The sequence below is a fragment of the Bufo gargarizans genome, chromosome 2, assembly GCF_014858855.1.
Source record: "Bufo gargarizans isolate SCDJY-AF-19 chromosome 2, ASM1485885v1, whole genome shotgun sequence".
In the NCBI taxonomy this organism is placed as follows: Eukaryota; Metazoa; Chordata; class Amphibia; order Anura; family Bufonidae; genus Bufo; species Bufo gargarizans.
In genome coordinates this window covers 192,724,520-192,743,091 of record NC_058081.1, presented here as the reverse complement: position 1 = coordinate 192,743,091, position 18,572 = coordinate 192,724,520, and the positions used below count along the sequence as shown (strand labels likewise).

The 18,572-nt window shown below is 44.8% G+C and overlaps 1 protein-coding gene across 5 annotated transcripts in view; it reads right to left on the bottom strand.

Moving 5' to 3' along the window:
* The window catches only part of NEO1 (neogenin 1), a 135,081-nt gene extending 122,453 nt beyond the window's left edge, over positions 1–12,628 (bottom strand). For 3 of the 5 annotated variants that reach the window (XM_044279835.1, XM_044279836.1, XM_044279838.1), the window contains exon 1: positions 12,323–12,628. In XM_044279835.1, the coding sequence (XP_044135770.1) occupies positions 12,323–12,434 (112 nt within the window). In that variant the 5' untranslated portion in view covers positions 12,435–12,628. The remainder of the gene's footprint in view (positions 1–12,322) is intronic. The other 2 variants (XM_044279837.1, XM_044279839.1) reach the window with 1 other exon arrangement.
* Between the last annotated feature and the right edge of the window lie 5,944 nt (positions 12,629–18,572).

Below are 18,572 nucleotides of genomic sequence, written 5' to 3'. Positions count from 1 at the left end.
TCTAATGGATCAGAAAACCAGAAATAAACTAGCGGTGATGTGAACGTGGCCTTAATCTGCAGTGCTGGATTTTCTTTCAATTGTCGTTGGGTTACCGACTTCTGGGACAAGCAAGTCCCAGAGCAGGAAGCCAACTGTGAGGGCTCATTCAGACGACTGTATGTGTTTTGAAGTCTGCAAATTACAGATCTGCAAAACACACAGATACTGGCTGCATGCGTTCTGCATTTTGCCAGCCTTTATGATAGAAATGCCTATTCTTGTCCGCAATTGTGGACAAGAATTGGACGCGCGCCATCATTTTAGCAGGGCCGTGGAACAGAAGTACAGAACGCCATGTTCTGTCCACATATGAATGGGTCCACAAAATTGCGGGATGGTTTCGGACACATAAATTCGGTCGTCTGAATGAGCCCCGAGACTACTTTTATTAACGGGAACAAGAGGTCACCTTGGCCACAACCCCAACATTCATACATAGTACAAGAGATGGTTCACGAGGTTTTGTAGGCTTGCAGAACACCTACAGCAGCTTCATTCCTGCAGCTGATCACATAAGCAGAGCAGGAATGACTACACCGTTCAAAGTCTTACACACAAATTGAAAAGCTTTCGGGTGATAGGTTCTTCAAATTAAGAGATTATTTCATATTCTCCTGGTGCTAGGTAGTGGTGCAGTGACAGAGCCTTTGATGTAGAGAACTGGATTTAAGTCCTACTGTCTGCTTCCTTTGTAACTTTAGGCAAATCTATCTTTATCCGCGCATTTCAAGCAATATAAAGATGCAAAGCTTCTGGAAGTCTGATGATATGGCGAAAAAATAAAGTCTCATTCACATAGATTGATTTTAATGAAGACACCAAAAAGGAAAAAACACGTCTATCAGCTTAACCTGTGCGCCGTCTGTCAAGTTTTTTTTTTGTTTTACAGCAAAATATGAAAATACTTTAAAAAACGAAAAACCATAACCATTTAGTCAGGGATATCAAGACATCAGTCATATCTCTATTCAAATATGAAGCACGTTTGGCTATATCAGGAATTAAAATGATACCAGCCCTAGCAAAGCAAGGCCTCCAACCAAAGGAATGTTGTATGGATGACCACTCAATTTTCTACCATTGAATGCCATTGTTATTGATATCAGATGCATTATCCCAGTAGTCAGCCTAGAGCCGGTTATACACATCAGATGTATATTGGCCAAAACAGCGATTTCTTTTAATATGTGTGGGGCCTCCCAACTTTTTCCTGATGGCAGGTTTCAGTATTATCTGGTAAAGATCCAGCATTATATTGTAAGGTAAAATTGGAAGAACAGCTCATAAGTAGATGTCTATGTGCACTGCTATATAGGCTTGGCCAAATGGGCCAGGACAGATACGTGACACACATGCCAACGGGTGGTGAACTTTTTAACAATATTAAAGGGGTTCTGCAGTCAGTATATATTGAAGACCCATCATCAGTATAGCTCATTAAAGGGGTTATCCCATCTTAGACAATGGGGGCATATTGATAGGTGCAGGTCCCACCAGCCCTCTATTCATTTCTATGGAGCCGCTGAAAATAGCGCTCAGACATTTCCGTTGGCCCCATAGAAATGAATAGGAGCGGTGGCCATGCATGCGCGGTGTGCTCTTATTCACTTCAATGGGAGAGGCGGGGAGTTGCGCCTGGTGGTGGATGGACCCCTGGAAACCCAGGTTCCTCCAGCCTCAACTCCCCCGGTTTCGTTCTCCTTGTAGGTGCACCTATCAATGGGGGCATATCCTAGCGATATGCCCCCATTGTCTAAGAAAGGATAACCCCTTTAATATCTGATTTGGGGGGGGGGGGGGCGACTCCCAGAACTCCTGCCAATCAGCTGTGAGCACCATTTCCTCTTGAAGCTTACACTACACTTAGTTTAGGAAGTCTCGGCAGTGCAGTGCAATTATAAGGGCTCGCCCCATTCACTTGAACGGAACAAGCACTTGTAAATACACTGCGCAGCTGCTCCAAGCGATACAGCAAGGAGTGTAATCTTGAAAAGGAAGTAGTGGCAATGCGAGCGTCACCTCGTCATCAAACAGCTGAGGATAGGTTATCAATATGTACTGGCTGCACAACCCCTTTAAATGCTCAAGACAGCATTGGGTTACATTCACATCTGTCTTCCTGCTCTAGGTTTTTGCCAGGGGGCCTGGTATTTAACCAGACAAAAAAGTGCAGCATGCCCCTAATGGCTCCTCCAACAGACTTGATCACCGCCTAATAAACCCCCTGCTTGTCATACATAATGCTCCACATGGTCAGGGCTCCTTGTGGTCAAAGTACTGTTGACCTGAACCAGGTCCAAAAATGCTAGCAGCATTCTGTCAGCACAGCAAGTTCAAGGATGCAAAAAGAAATCCCGAAATTTTGATCCTCTAGTCAAGAAAGAAAGAAAAAAAAAAAAAAAAAAAAAAATTACAATAGCCAAGCAAACAAACAGTGATTTTCCCCAGATATTCCACACGAATATATTGCATTTTTTGTAGGGGACATCACTGCATATTTGGATGCTGTCATTTATTTATTATTATTTTTCTCCTTCACTCTAAGGCCTCTTTCAGACGGGCGTTGCGGGAAAAGGTGGATGCGTTGCGGGAACATGCGCGATTTTTCCTTGCGAGTGCAAAACATTGTAATGCGTTTTGCACTCCCGTGAGAAAAATCGGCATGTTTTGTACCAAAACTGCTTCACACGGGCTTGGGATCGGTGTTCTGTAGATTATAAGGGAAAATAATAGCATTCTGAATACAGAATACATAGTACAATAGCACTGGAGGGGTTAAAAAAATAAAAAAAAATTTAACTCACCTTAATCCACTTGATCGCGCAGCCCGGCTTCTGTCTTTTTTGCTGTGTGCAGGAAAAGGACCTGTGGTGACATCACTCCGGTCATCACATGATCCATCACCATGGTAAAAGATCATGTGACGGACCATGTGATGACCGGAGTGACGTCACCACAGGTCCTTTTCCTGCACACAGCAAAAAAGACAGAAGAGAAGCCAGGCTTCATTTTTTTAACCCCTCCAGCGCTATTGTACTATGCATTCTGTATTTAGAATGCTATTATTTTCCATTATAACCATGTTATAAGGGAAAATAATGATCGGGTCTCCATCCGCTTGCGATTTTCACGCAGCCCCATTCACTTCTATGGGGCCTGCGTTGCGTGAAAAAAAACGCACAAAATAGAGCTTGCTGCGATTTTCACGCAACGCACAAGTGATGCGTGAAAATCACTGCTCATGTGAACAGCCCCATAGAAATGAATGGTTCCCAATTCAGTGCGGGTGCAATGCGTTCAACTCACGCATCGCATCCTCACGGAATACTCGCCCGTGTGAAAGGGGCCCAAGAGCCAATTCAAGTTTTTCAGCTGTGAAAACCGTTAGAAGAAACCAACAGAAAGCTATATTTTATCGGCAATTGCAAGCTTCTAAGCACACTGGAAATAAATAATACATCCACTTGCGTGGCATTTTACACCATACAAATCTCTGAGGGAAAATGCTTCTAAAACAATGTGTTTTATTAGGGCAGCAATGCTGAGAAATCCACAGCACTCGTCCAATTCAGTCAATGGCGTTTTATTTTGTAGTTAGGCAGCGTACATAGCGACGTTTCGATCGTTCGGTCTTTATCAAGCAATCTAAGCGACCTTAGGGTCGAAAGGTTGCCATTTATGCTGCCCAACTACTAAATAAAACACCATTGACCGAACTGGATGAGTGCTGCGGATTTCTCTAAATTGCTTTTTCTACTGGGATCCCGAGCCAGGATCCCCCACCTCAATGCCCTGGATGCATACCAGGAGACTTGAACATTGAATATGGATTTATCTCACTAAGGCCGCATGCACACGACCATGGTGTGTCCGCAAAATACAGATAGCGTCCGATGCGTGTTCCGCAATTTGCGGAATGGCACGGACAGCCTTTACACATAACTGCCTATTCTTGTCCACAAAGCGCGGACAAGAATAGGACATGTTATATATTTTTTTGTGGGGCCACGGAACGGAGCAATGGATGCGGACAGCACATGAAGTGCTGTCTGCATCTATTGTGGCCCCATTGAAGTGAATGGGTCCACATCCGAGCCGCCAAAACAGTGGCTCTGATGCGGACCAAAACAACGGCCGTGTGCATGAGGCCTGAGGGGCTTGGAGTGCTGCTTAGCTTCCTTTTGCATCTGTTTTATTAGTGCAGTTACTTTTAGGATATATGGACAAGGGCAGATTGGTTACAGAAATTTCTGCTACTGAAAATGGAAGCACATGGACTTCCGCAAACTCCTCTCGGGTGAATGGATAAGAGCTTGTTCACATGTAGATTTGTTGAAAAATTGACTGTTTATCATCATCAATATCATGATCCAGCTTTGAGATCAAACACGTTTGCCGGTGTGAAAGTAGCCTTAAACTGTCAGTTTTAGCATGCGCATGTCAAGTTTTTTATCCATTTCCTATCTGTCTGTCATCTGATCACCATACGTTTTTGATGGTTAAAAGAATACATGACTTTCATTAGCTCCCCCCCCCCCCCTCCCAACTCCTTGAAAACACCCACTGGATGGTCATGTGATTTCCCAGGTCCCCTTTTTTTCTGGCTTCTATAGCACAGAAGGGGGGGGGGGGGGATTTCCTTGCCTTTCCCCATCTGTTTTAACGACAAATGCCTTTCGGTAGAACGGCCGTTAACGTCCATAAATGTACAGCGCAAGTTGGGTCTTCACAGCCAACACGTCTACCCCAAACTCAATGTGACCAAAATAAACCCCATCTGAGGGGTTAACTGTGTCTGCGATCAGCATTCGCCAATCGCAGACATTAGCCCAGAGTGTCTGCTGTATGAAACAGCAGAAACCTAGCAGCTATGGAGACCACATGTATAAAAATAATTTAAGGTTAGTTTTAGGCGAGAGTGCCCATGCCAGGAAACTATTTCCCAGATTGAACTCTGCTCCTGTGACAGGACCTCACTGCATTATAATATAAATGCTGTGTGTCTCTGCCTGACATCGGATGTAATGAACTGTACTCACATAATGCCATCATTACAGCCGGCATCGGGCAGAGACGCACAGCATTATAAATCATTAGAATGTCGTGAGGTCCTGGCAGACTTCAGGAGGGGAAATATGCTCCTACACAGTTTCCTTTTTTTACACAAGTGAATACACTTGTCTGAAACTGGCCTAAAAGTTATTTTCTGTATTAATATTCAGATTATACTGCTGCATTGAAGGGGTTATCTAATCCTTAAAAAAGACCCCCATGCTGAATATATTTACCTGGGTTCCCGCACCCTACGCCGCTCCTGGTCGCCGCACACCGCCGCTTTTCCTCGTGCCCAGATGAAAACATCCGGCGTCGGGTGGAGGGGGTTAAGATAGGATGCCTTTATTGTCACTGTACAATACAATGTAATACAATGAAATGTTGTTTGGAGCAATCCTAGATGGATGATGATCAGCCAATGGCAGGTGGGGACAGAGATGAGCCTCCCCAGAATTGCGGGTGATGCTAGGGAGGCTTGTCCCCATCTGCCATTGGTTGCTTCCCCCCCCCCCACACCCTTCCTGGATGTTTTTTTTTTATCCGTGCACAGGGAGAAGCGGCGGTGCGGCGACCAGGAGCAGGTGCAGGAAGTGGGGACCCGGGAAAGTATATTCAGCATGAGGGGCCTGGCCCTTTTACACCCAAATAAGCGTTCGTTCCTGTTCACTGCCCAGTGTAAACATGTCCAGAGATAATTTGCTTGTTTATCGCTCATCGCATAACTTAGGATAACATAAGAATAGTTTGCCGGCAGCACACCCCTTCAAGTAAACAGGGGACGTGCTGCCAATAGTAATGGAAAGTATCTAAGAGGAGGGAGTGAACGTTCGCTTGTATAAAACCCCATCGATAATTGCAACATAAGAGCCTGGGTTTAGATCTCCAGATTTTCAGATGCAGTTTGTGAAGCCAAAAACACATCATAAACGGAGAAGTATAAAGTAAAGACTAAGTGGTCTCCTCTTTTTGGCTTCAAAAGTTGCATCTAAAAACCTGAATGTGTAAACTTGGCCTGAATGGAGTAAATGATCAACTTTCTATACCGTTGATAGATGTTCATTACAAGCAATTTATCTGCCCGTGTACAAGGTATTAGACGCAGCAGATTTGCAGAAGAAACTCCGCTGTCCCCTTCGTAGAAATCCATGCACAAGCAGCAGCAGAAACAACCCCATTCAGAATGTGATGGGCTTTGAATGAATGACATTTCTGCAGTGAATCTGGAACTTGTGAGCATCCTCTTTGCTACCTGCACACGTTGCAGATTAGGTGCTTTTTTTTCTTTTTTTTAGTAATACAGGAACAATTTGGCAATAAGGGCTCATGCACACGACCATGGTTTTTTTGTCCGATCCGAACTGCATTTTTTGGGACATCGGACAGGGACCCATTCACTTTAATGGGGTAGCAAAAGATGGAGAGAAAACCTACGTGCTGTCTGCATCTGTATGTCCATTTTGCAGACTCGCCCAAAAAAAAAAAAAAAAAAAAAAAAGGCATTTCAGTATTTACTTCCATTGACAATGGGTGGCAATCTCTACGCGACTTAAGGAGCAGAGTCAGTGATCGTGCCAATAAACGGGAATGAACAGTTATTTGGACACTTATTTCCGATAAGCAGCCCATGAACACATGACTGTTTAAGGGTGCGTTCATACCACCGTTATTTATTAATGTATAATGTGCCGGCAGATGAAATTGTTTATGTGACACATAACATTGTGTGGGTGTCGGCACCACATAGTCCTGTGTAAACCTGCCGACAAATGATCACAACGATTGTTCCTCCTGATACAAGAGCGATTGTTGCTGTTAGTGAGCGAGCAATGACTGGGAATGAACAATGCTGATCGATGCTCATTCCTGATCATTACTTGCTCTATCAACCCTTGTAAAAGGACCCAAAAAAATCTATAGTTTAAATCTGCAACAAGAACATGCAGAAATCGTGACATTTCCACACTAGAACATGCAATCCATTAAGATTTTCCTGAGAATGCACTCCATTCAGTTGAACTGTTCTGTACTTCTGTATAATCCGCAAGTCGGCCTTGTGAGGGTCCTCGTATCTATATTGTGTGCCGCCGCCACCCCCCCTTATGTATTTACCATATGTGAACAGCACCTAATGGAAGGATAAATGCTTAGTATAAACAGGCCATGAGATGTCACATAGAAAAGCTTCACTTAAGAACGGTTTAATTACCATTCACAGGCCGGTTGGGGGATCCTTCTATTTGCAAGAGGCTTAGGAAAGATTCATGATAACAAGCCATGGTGTCCAATCATGGTGTAAAAAGGTCACATCAGAATTCATTAGCCCTCCTCAACATTCACCCATTAAGCTCTTAACACCGTCCAGTTACGATACAGATGGCAAATGTGAATGAGAGTAGAAGTACCACAAATGTCCCAGAACATCACATTTCTCATGCACTGGTGATCTGTGCGTCATAGACGATGCAGATGAGGCGACATCTTGTACATGCCATCAGCACGGGAAGATTCTGAGGTAAATCTGCTGCAAGGGTCCAGATAAGCAGAGGCTGGTTTTTTCTCTCCCTTTGTATCCTGAGGAGGAACCAAAAACCACAGGAACTAAGGCAGACAGCCGTGTGCACAGTGCGGTAATGGCACAAATCCATTCCATCACAAAATACCGCGCTATAGCTACATTGATTCTTCAGCAATGACATTCATTCTGGCCCCTTCACCTTAATGAGCTGCGGAAGCCAAAGTATGTCTGGTCTATAGCCATACTAGCGCAGGACGGGACAATGACCTTCCTGAAAGGACCCGGAACACAAGACTGGCTCACTTCATGAAGTCAAGAAATATAGGATATCTAGTTAACAGTCAGAAGGGTGTATATCCATAATGGGGCACCATTATCAATGTGTGTATGCTAGCTTCCCAGCCACGCGCCATGCTTATGAAGCCCTACCTCCACTTCTACCCAAGCTGGACTGATTTTTCTTCAAGCTTCCGATTAGAAAAGGGTCAGGGGAAAAAAAAAAAAAAAAAAAAAGCCAGGTCTTCTATAGTATTGTCTTCAGTTATATAGAAGCCGCCAGCCAGAAGTACAGGGAGAAGACTGACGTCACTGATAAGACACTGAGGTGAAGGAATGTAAACCAGATGCATCGTTTCCATAGAAACCCTTCATTTGCACTATCGCAGGCCGGACACTGGCACTACACGTAGAGCTCCATGCACAGCCTCACCTAAAATATCCGGCCTGTATCACATGTTAATGAATTTGTATCATGTACAGCAATCCAGGTCACAAATACAACTGCTTATCAAACATATAAAAGGAAATACTATACATCACTACACAGTAACCCTCAGTGCCAGACCTGAAACTGACTGAGGTAAACACCCCAAAACAACTTATACTGGAGGGACTCCTGGGGTCCTTACCAGATCTCCTGAACAGAACATCTACGATTTAGGCCTCTTTCACACTTGCGTTTTCCGGATCCGGCGTGCACCAGAGAGACGTCAGAGCGCCCCATGCGCATGGATGACGTGCCATGTGATCACGTCATCCATGCGCATGGGGCGCCCTGTATGCTGCTCCCCCCTACACTTTACCATGGCTGCCAGGACTTTAGCGTCCCGGCAGCCATGGTAACCATTCAGAAAAAGCAATGCCCGGAAACAACGTTTAGCTTAAGGCCGGATCCGGATCAATGCCTTTCAATGGGCATTAATTCCGGATCCAGCCTTGCGGCAAATCTTCAGGATTTTTGGCCAGAGCAAAAAGCGCAGCATGCTGCGTTATTTTCTCCGGCCAAAAAACGTTCCGTTCCGGAACTGAAGACATCCTGATGCATCCTGAACGGATTTCACTCCATTCAGAATGCATTAGGATAAAACTGATCAGGATTCTTCCGGCATAGAGCCCCGACGACTGAACCCGGAAGAAAAGAACGCAGGTGTGAAAGAGCCCTTACGCTTCACAGTTGAGATACATACTGCTACATCAGACGTATATATTAAGGGTACTTTCACATTTGCGGCAGAGGATTCCGGCAGGCAGTTCCGTCATCGGACACAAACATGGCATTTGTCAGACTGATCCGGATGTGTCTGACAAATGCATTGAAATACCAGATCCGTCTCTCCAGTGTCATCCGGAAAAACGGATCTGGTATTTATTTAAAATTTTTTTGCATTTTTAAAAAGGTCTGCGCATGCACAGACCAAAAAGACAGATCCGTTTTGCCGGAACACTTAATGCCGGATCTGGCAAGTGATCAGTATTTTTGGCCGGAGATAAAACTGCGGCATGCTGCAGTATTATCTCTATCCAAAAAACGTAAAAGGGACTGAACTGATGCATTCTGAATGGAGAGCATTCTGTTCAGGATGCATTAGGATAAAACGTATCCATTATTCCCCCCCCCCCCCCCCCCCGGTATTGAGCTCCTGTGACAGAACTCAATAATGGAAAACAAAAACGCTAGTGTGGAAGTACCCCAAGGCAAAAGTTACGCAACAAAAGTCCCCAAACTCCAGAGTAAGGCTCCATTCACACGTCCGCAATGTGTTTTGCGGATACACGGATCCGCAAAACACGGAAAGCGGCAATGTGCATTCCGCATTTTGCAGACCGCACATTGCCGGCACTAATAGAATATGCCTGTTATTGTCCTCAATTGCGGACAAGAATAGGACATGTTCTATTTTTTTGCGGAAGTGCAGATCCGCAAATGTGGATGCGGACAGCACATTCCGGCCCCATTGAAAGTGAATAGGGTCTGCGGACGTGTGAATGGACCCTAACTGTTAGACAGGACTGGTCACCTTTCCAGACTTGCGTTCCCCATGTAATAACAATTCTGGAGCATTTATTCTTAGGACTATGTTGTGCCATTCCGTTAATTTTTCTAGAAGTTTATGGTTTTACCAGTTGGAGGGCATCTGACACTGATTGGACCGAGTCAGACACACCTTCTACTGGTAAAACGCCATTCACATGTCAGTGTTCCACATACGTGTTCTACATTGAAAGCACACGTACGTATTCATTATAATGCGTGTATTCACACAAGTTTTTGTTTTTAACAACGGTCCGTGTTTTTAGCACGGATGCATGCTCTATTTTCTACGTGTTCCCGCATACATAATGGATGCGATCCGTGTTTCACAGATCATTAAGAAGAGATGCTTTCAGAATTATTTTTCAGCTGTACGTACAACAAAAAGTGGACACACTGACATCTTCACGGAGGCATCACTGACCACCTTTTCACAATTTAAGCACAGGCGTGTGAATGAGGCTCATCACCCGGCAGGACCTTTACTGCAGGCAATTCGTAAATATCCAGCAGGAATAATACAGGACTGGCACAACATCATCATGTATCTTGTAGACAAGGCACTTACTAATGTATTGTGATTATGCATATTGCCTCCTTTGCTGGCTTAATTCATTTTTGCATCACATTATACACTGCTCGTCTCCATGGTTATGACTACCCTGAAATCCAGCAGCGGTGGTCATAACCCCCGGATATGAGCAGTGAATAATGCAACAGAAAATAGAATCCAGCCAGCAAAGGAGACAATATGGACAATCACAATACATTAGTGCCTTGTGTTATCTTTCTCTACATGATAAATGCCATTTGCTGAAGTGGGACAACCCCTTTAAAAATAAATCTGTTGTAGTTCGTGACACAATATTCAGAAGTCAAATCCACAAGTAGGTCCGTGTGAAGGTGGCCTTAGGCTGACGAGATTCAGAACCTTCTCTAAAATACCCAATGCATTTGGGATCCAGGAGACTGAGCATATAAGAGTAGTAAGGCCTCTATCACATGTCCATGTTGACGTCCATGACAAGGTGGTCAATAGTTCCCTGGTGAAGGCTTCAGTGTCATCCGTATTCCGTGTGCACCGGTGAGCTGAAGAGAAGATTTCCATGAAAATCATTGACAGAACATGGATGTGATCCATGTTGCATCTGTGGTTTTCATAGACTATAATGTGAGTGATGGAACCACAATCATGAACAAGAATAAGGCATACATCCGTGGCGTCACCATAGTCCGCGTGTGTGAATACAGACATTAAACTCAATGGACGGAGACCACAACGTGTGATTCACTGACTCGTGAAAGAGGCCTAATTCTGCAGTAACAGAGTAGTCTTCCCATCACTTCCAACATTTCATTCAATTACCAGACAAATCCGAGCCCACCACAGCCGCACGTCCATCTTTACATCACAATCAGAGAAAAGGGGCAAACATCAGCAAAAACCGCAGATGGCTTTCATTACAATAAAATGTATTACTGGGTTTTTATTTCTCTCCTTTGTTACCAAACCGATTCTGCGGGGCGCATAAAACTGAAGCTCGCCGTTATGTGCCGACAACCTCATCAGCATTCCCAGCAGCTCGCCGGCAAATATGAGGAATTACGGCACAAATATGTGAATTTTCCATGAATTATTAAGCGTGTACTTTAGTCAAATATTTACACATCAGCGCCTTAAGAAAATCACATGCATGTGGAAATGAGAGTAATCACACTTAAAAAAAAAAAAAAGGACAAATATTCCCCATCTCGCCGATATGCATAATTAAATGCATTGCGCACGGTTCCGCCATTCACGCCTTTATTACATGACACTGTGCGGGAAAAGCCAAATTAAAAAGTAACGCGAATTCCAGTCCTGGAAATCTAAGGTTTTAGGGTTAACCCTTGAACGCCCACACATCCGTAAACATGGCCAAGCGTATATACAAACACAAGCAAGCGCTTTAATCACTCAAGTCCTCCAAGTCAAATAAATATTAGATTGCTGGGGTAAACAGCCGGGGGATAATTACATACATGTGTATGCACATGAAAGGGCAAAAATAAAAGTGTGGGGGGGGGGGGGGGGGCTCCACCATTTCTGATCTTTACCTTCTGCATCCCATAATATGGAAGGGGCCCCAGAAGGTGCCAGCCAAGGCGGCGTATGCAAGTCAGAAATGTGTCAGCAGGACAGTGCGGTCTCAAAGTAGATTCATAGACCTGGAATGAAATGTGTGCAACAGCTTGGCAGTCCTACACACCAGGGCAGTGGGTGAGGAGGCTGCTGTACAGCTGGGCAGTGGGCGAGGAGGCTGCTGTACAGCTGGGCACCCACCACCACAGCAAGGTACAGGAGGTGCCACTCCAATCACTACCTTCCACTTCTGCCCGGGCCCTCCATACTCTCTCACCTGCAGTCTTTGCAGCTCCAGCCGGCTCCTGCCCGAGAATGAAATAGATGGAGACCGCCAGCAGCCCCCGGGTGATCCGGACACCCAATCCCGGGGGGCCCCAAGCCGCCATCTCTCACCGTCTCACCGAGTCCTGCTTGTAAGCATCCCTAGAGGAGACTCGTTCCGCAGCCCCGTCTCTCTCTCTGTCTCTCACCCTCCAGGTAACTGCTGCCGAGAGCGACCACGACGCAGCGCAGACAACCGAGCACCGAGCACAATGCGCGCTCTTGAGCCCTGCGCGCCTCCGCAGCCGCATCACTCGGGGCGGCGCGCTGACTACTCCTCCCACCACAGTACCTACAGGCGCGCCCCGCCCCCCACCGCCAGGACGCGCAGTACTACGGACACGCCCTTCGGCGTCGTGTGCAACCGAGAAGCTTCAAAGGGCCAGAGCCGCCCCGTCAGCTTCCATGTGACGTCATCACCCCTCTCCCACAGTGGATGCAGGAGGCGAGGGCGCCCCCTGCTTCACCTGGAGGCGGAGCTGTACGTGTGTGTTGTACTAACCGGCCGCATGTCGGTGGCTGGAATGTGCGCGGCGGAGAGCGGAGAGGCAAGCTGTTTGCATACAGAACTGCCTGCCGGAATCAAACAACCCTGAGACACATGTCCTTTCCGTCTCTTCCTCCGGCAGTACCGTCTATGGGGTGATGCAGTACCTGAGGAAAGCACTTCGGGGCAATAAATGGAAGGAGGGTTATTTTGCAGGAGATTGGAAAATTCTGATACATATTCCCGCCCAGAGCTGTAGACACACAAGGCTGTGTTCACATCACGTTTTTTTCACACACGAACATGCCGTGTTTTGCGGACCCCAAAACACAGATGCCGCTCGTGTGCCTTTCGCAATTTGCCTAAAGGTCGGCCCTTTATAGAAATGCCTATTGTCCTCAAAACGGACAAGAATAGGCCATGATCTATCATTTTTGTGGGGCCACGGAACTGAGCAACGGATGCGGACAGCACGCGGAGTGCTGTCCGCATCTTTTGCGGCCCCATTGAAGTGAATGGGTCTGCAACTGAGCCGCAGATGCGGAAACAGACCACGGTCGTGTGAATGAGCCCTTACTATGGGGAAGGGGGGATGCTAAAGTCTAGTAAGGCTACTTTCACACTTGCGTTCGGAGCGGGTCTGTCTGGTATCTGCACAGACGGATCCGCTCCTATAATGCAAACGATGGTATCTGTTCAGAACGGATCCGTCTGCATTATATTTTAGAAAAAAATCTAAGTCTAATTGTTAGTCAGACGGATCCGTCCAGACTTTACATTGAAAGTCAATGGGGGACGGATCCGTTTGAAATTGCACCATATTGTGTCAACGTCAAACGGATCCGTCCCCATTGACTTACATTGTAGGACCTGCTGAGATAATTTCAGTAATCGTCTTGTTAACTCAGGTGAGAATGTTGACGAGCACAAGGCTGGAGATCATTATGTCAGGCTGATTGGGTTAGAATGGCAGACTTGACCTGTTAAAAGGAGGGTGATGCTTGAAATCATTGTTCTTCCATTGTTAACCATGGTGACCTGCAAAGAAACGCGTGCAGCCATCATTGCGTTGCATAAAAATGGCTTCACAGGCAAGGATAATGTGGCTACTAAGATTGCACCTCAATCAACAATTTATAGGATCATCAAGAACTTCAAGGAAAGAGGTTCAATTCTTGTTAAGAAGGCTTCAGGGCGTCCAAGAAAGTCCAGCAAGCGCCAGGATCGTTGCTTGCTCAGGAATGGCAGCAGGCAGGTGTGAGCGCATCTGCACGCACAGTGAGGCGAAGACTTTTGGAAGATGGCCTGGTGTCAAGAAGGGCAGCAAAGAAGCCACTTCTCTCAAAAAAATACATCAGGGACAGATTGATCTTCTGCAGAAAATATGGTGAATATTACAGAATATTACTGCTGAGGACTGGGGCAAAGTCATATTCTCCGATGAAGCCTCATTCCGATTGTTTGGAGCATCAGGAAAAAGGCTTGTTTGACTGCTGAGGACTAGGGCAAAGTCATATTCTCCGATGAAGCCTCATTCCGATTGTTTGGGGCATCAGGAAAAAGGCTTGTACGGAGAAGAAAAGGTGAGCGCTACCATCAGTCCTGTGTCATGCCAACAGTAAAGCATCCTGAGACCATTCATGTGTGGGGTTGCTTCTCATCCAAGGGAGTGGGCTCACTCACAATTTTGCCCCAAAACACAGCCATGAATAAAGAATGGTACCAAAACACCCTCCAACAGAAACTTCTTCCAACAATCCAACAACAGTTTGGGTCCATGGCCTGGAAACTCCCCAGATCTTAATCCCATTGAGAACTTGTGGTCAATCCTCAAGAGGCGGGTGGACAAACAAAAACCCACTAATTCTGACAAACTCCAAGAAGTGATTATATAAGAATGGGTTGCTATCAGTCAGGAATTGGCCCAGAAGTTGATTGAGAGCATGCCCAGTCGAATTGCAGAGGTCCTGAAAAAGAAGGGCCAACACTGCAAATACTGCCTCTTTGCATAAATGTCATGTAATTGTCGATAAAAGCCTTTGAAACGTATGAAGTGCGTGTAATTATATTTCACTACATCACAGAAACAACTGAAACAAAGATCTAAAAGCAGTTTAGCAGCAAACTTTGTGAAAACTAATATTTGTGTCATTCTCAAAACTTTTGGCCACGACTGTACAGAATAATGGAAAATGGTCTATTATTTTGTACTGAAATCTCTATATCACAGTTCAGTGCTGCCACCTAGTGGTTTGAACTGGGATATAGTAATAAGGAGCCTGGAAGCCTAGTACAGGCTCGGTTCATTATTACAATAGGGTGCTTTCCCCGATCTCTGCCACATTTGAACACAGCAGCTGAGTGGTTAAATGTCCGCGGTCATGTACACAGACCCATTGAAATGAATGGGTAAGGATTCAGTGCTGGTGCTATGCGTTCACGTCATGCATTGCACCCGCGCGGAAAACATGCATGTGTGAAAGGGGCCTTAGGCCTCATTCACACGTCAGTGATTTCCATCAGTGATTATGAGCCAAAACTAGGACTGGAGCCTCTACAGACATAAGGTATAAGGACTGTTTCACACGAGCGAGTCCATTGCGGAATCACGCTCCGTGTGTGAGCGCGATCCTCCGCTCTGGACTTGCAGGAGCACATGGCATTATCATGATTTATAATGCTATGTGCCTCTGCTTGACCTTATTTCTACAGAATCATACTGACAGCTTTATGTCACTATGATTCTGTGGAAAAAAGGCCATGCAGAGACACATAGCATTATAAATCATGATAATGCCGTGCGCTCCTGCAAGTCCAGAGCGGAGGATCACACTCACACACGGAGCGTGATTCCCGCAAAGGACTTGCTCGTGTGAAACAGCCCTTATAGTCTGCAAAAAGAAAACTTTTTTTGGCAGCTTTCCCCAAATAATAATAAAAAAAAAGAATACCACAAAAATAAAAAATTGTTAATAAAAAGCCCACTGTCATGTAAAAAAAAAAGTCACAACAAATTTAAACTATAAACAGAGCCGAGAAGGCAGCACTCTTACGAGCGCTGCTCTCTCTTTAAACAGCTGATCGTGGGGGTGCCTGGTGTCAGACCTCCGCTTATCTAATATTGATGACCTGTCCTGAGGACAGGTCAATATAAATAAAGTGGACTACCCCTTTAATTCGGGCATCTGTGGGTGACGGATGACAGTAGCTTCTGTAGGGCAGTATTCACATCAGGGTTTTGTCAGACATTTATTGAATACACATGAAGTATACATAAAACAGATGCCCTACTGTGGCAGCCATTACCATAGGATTTCATATTTATCTTCATTTGTACCAGTTATTTGGTGCAAATGAAGACAGACATCTATGGCAGCTCCAAGCTGCTTTAGATTTGTGTCTCCGGAAGGCCGGAGAATGCACCTAATGTATGACGAGGCCAGCACCTCATGATAAGTTGGGCGCATCCTTCAGCAGTGCACGAGATTTCAAAGACCAGCGTAAAATATCCATCTTTGATTAAATCTCCCTCCTAATGCCTTATGTTTCAATCTCTCCCATTGACTATAGTCTTAACCCTCTTCAAGATCCAGTGATTGTATGTTTTTTTTAAAATTTGTTTTGTTTTTAAATCCCTGCCTTCTTGGAGCTATAACTTTATTTATTTTTTTCAGGGCTTGTTTTTTGCAGGACAAGATATACTTTCTGCTGACACCATTTTATATTGCATATGATGTAGTGGGAAACTAGAAGGAAATTCCAAATGATGTAGAATTGGAAGAAAATGCAACCCCTCAATAGTTTTAAAGGATTTTTTTTTACGGCCCGGTAAGACAGACCTGTTTCCTTCTTTCTTTGGGTCAGTACGATTTCAGCGATCCCACATTTATATAGTCTTTGTTGTGTTTTTATACTTTAAAAAAATAAAAACTTTTAAAAAACGTTTCTTTGGATCAGAATATTCTGCCTCCTTAACTTTTTTATATTTGCGTCTACAACGCTGTGTGAAGGCTAATTTTTTGTGTGGTGATCTGTATGTTACTGCTGCTGCGGCATTATCAATAAAGCAATCTTTAGTTTCTTCACTTACCACTGTTTTCCTTGAGTTTTCCCCTTAGTTACGCCTGTTTTGAATCCTACGTTATGAGGATCTTCTCAAGATGGCTCCTCTGCCAGTTCTCTGAGGCCAAAACTGCTTTCCCTCAGGTCACATACAGTCAGGTCCATAAATATTGGGACATCACCACAATTCTAACATTTTTGGCTCTATACACCACCACAATGGATTTGAAATGAAACAAACAAGATGTGCTTTAACTGCAGACTGTCAGCTTTAATTTGAGGGTCCAAATCAGGTAAACGGTGTAGGAATTACAACAGTTTGCATATGTGCCTCCCACTTGTTAAGGAACCAAAAGTAATGGGACAGAATAATAATCATAAATCAAACTTTCACTTTTTAATACTTGGTTGCAAATCCTTTGCAGTCAATTACAGCCTGAAGTCTGGAACACATAGACATCACCAGACGCTGGGTTTCATCCCTGGTGATGCTCTGCCAGGCCTCTACTGCAACTGTCTTCAGTTCCTGCTTGTTCTTGGGGCATTTTCCCTTCAGTTTTGTCTTCAGCAAGCGAAATGCATGCTCAATCGGATTCAGGTCAGGTTATTGACTTGGCCATTGCATAACATTCCACTTCTTTCCCTTAAAAAACTCTTTGGTTGCTTTTGCAGTATGCTTTGGGTCATTGTCCATCTACACTGAAGCGCCGTCCAATGAGTTCTGAAGCATTTGGCTGAATAGGAGCAGATAATATTGCCCGAAACACTTCAGAATTCATCTTGCTGCTTTTGTCAGCAGTCACATCATCAATAAATACAAGAGAACCAGTTCCATTGGCAGCCATACATGCCCATGCCATGACACTGCCACCACCATGCTTCACTGATGAGGTGGTATGCTAAGGATCATGAGCAGTTCCTTTCCTTCTCCATACTCTTCTCCTCCCATCACCCTGGTACAAGTTGATCTTGGTCTCATCTGTCCATAGTATGTTGTTCCAGAACTGTGAAGGCTTTTTTAGATGTCGTTTGGCAAACTCTAATCTGGCCTTCCTGTTTTTGAGGCTCACTAATGGTTTACATCTTGTGGTGAACCCTCTGTATTCACTCTGGTGAAGTCTTCTCTTGATTGTTGACTTTGACACACATACACCTACCTCCTGGAGAGTGTTCTTGATCTGGCCAACTGTTGTGAAGGGTGTTTTCTTCACCAGGGAAAGAATTCTTCGGTCGTCCACCACAGTTGTTTTCCATGGTCTTCCGGGTCTTTTGGTGTTGCTGAGCTCACCGATGTGTTCCTTCTTAAGAATGTTCCAAACAGTTGTTTTGGCCATGCCTAATGTTAAAGCACATCCTGTTTGTTTAATTTCAAACCCATTGTGGTGGTGTATAGAGCCAAAAATGTTAGAATTGTGTCAATGTCCCAATAATTATGGACCTGGCTGTGAAGCCTAATACAGGCATGCAATGTGAAGGACCGCCCCTCTGTCTTCCTAGCCGGAGACAGATGAGCCATAGCAACGGTCTTTTACGGGAGCAGTGGAAATGGACAGAGGACATTAATGAAAGCTAATTAAAGGTAATTACAGCTCTTACCAATTATTGACAGACTAACTTAGGTATACATGCCTAGCTCTAATATACTAGCAAATAA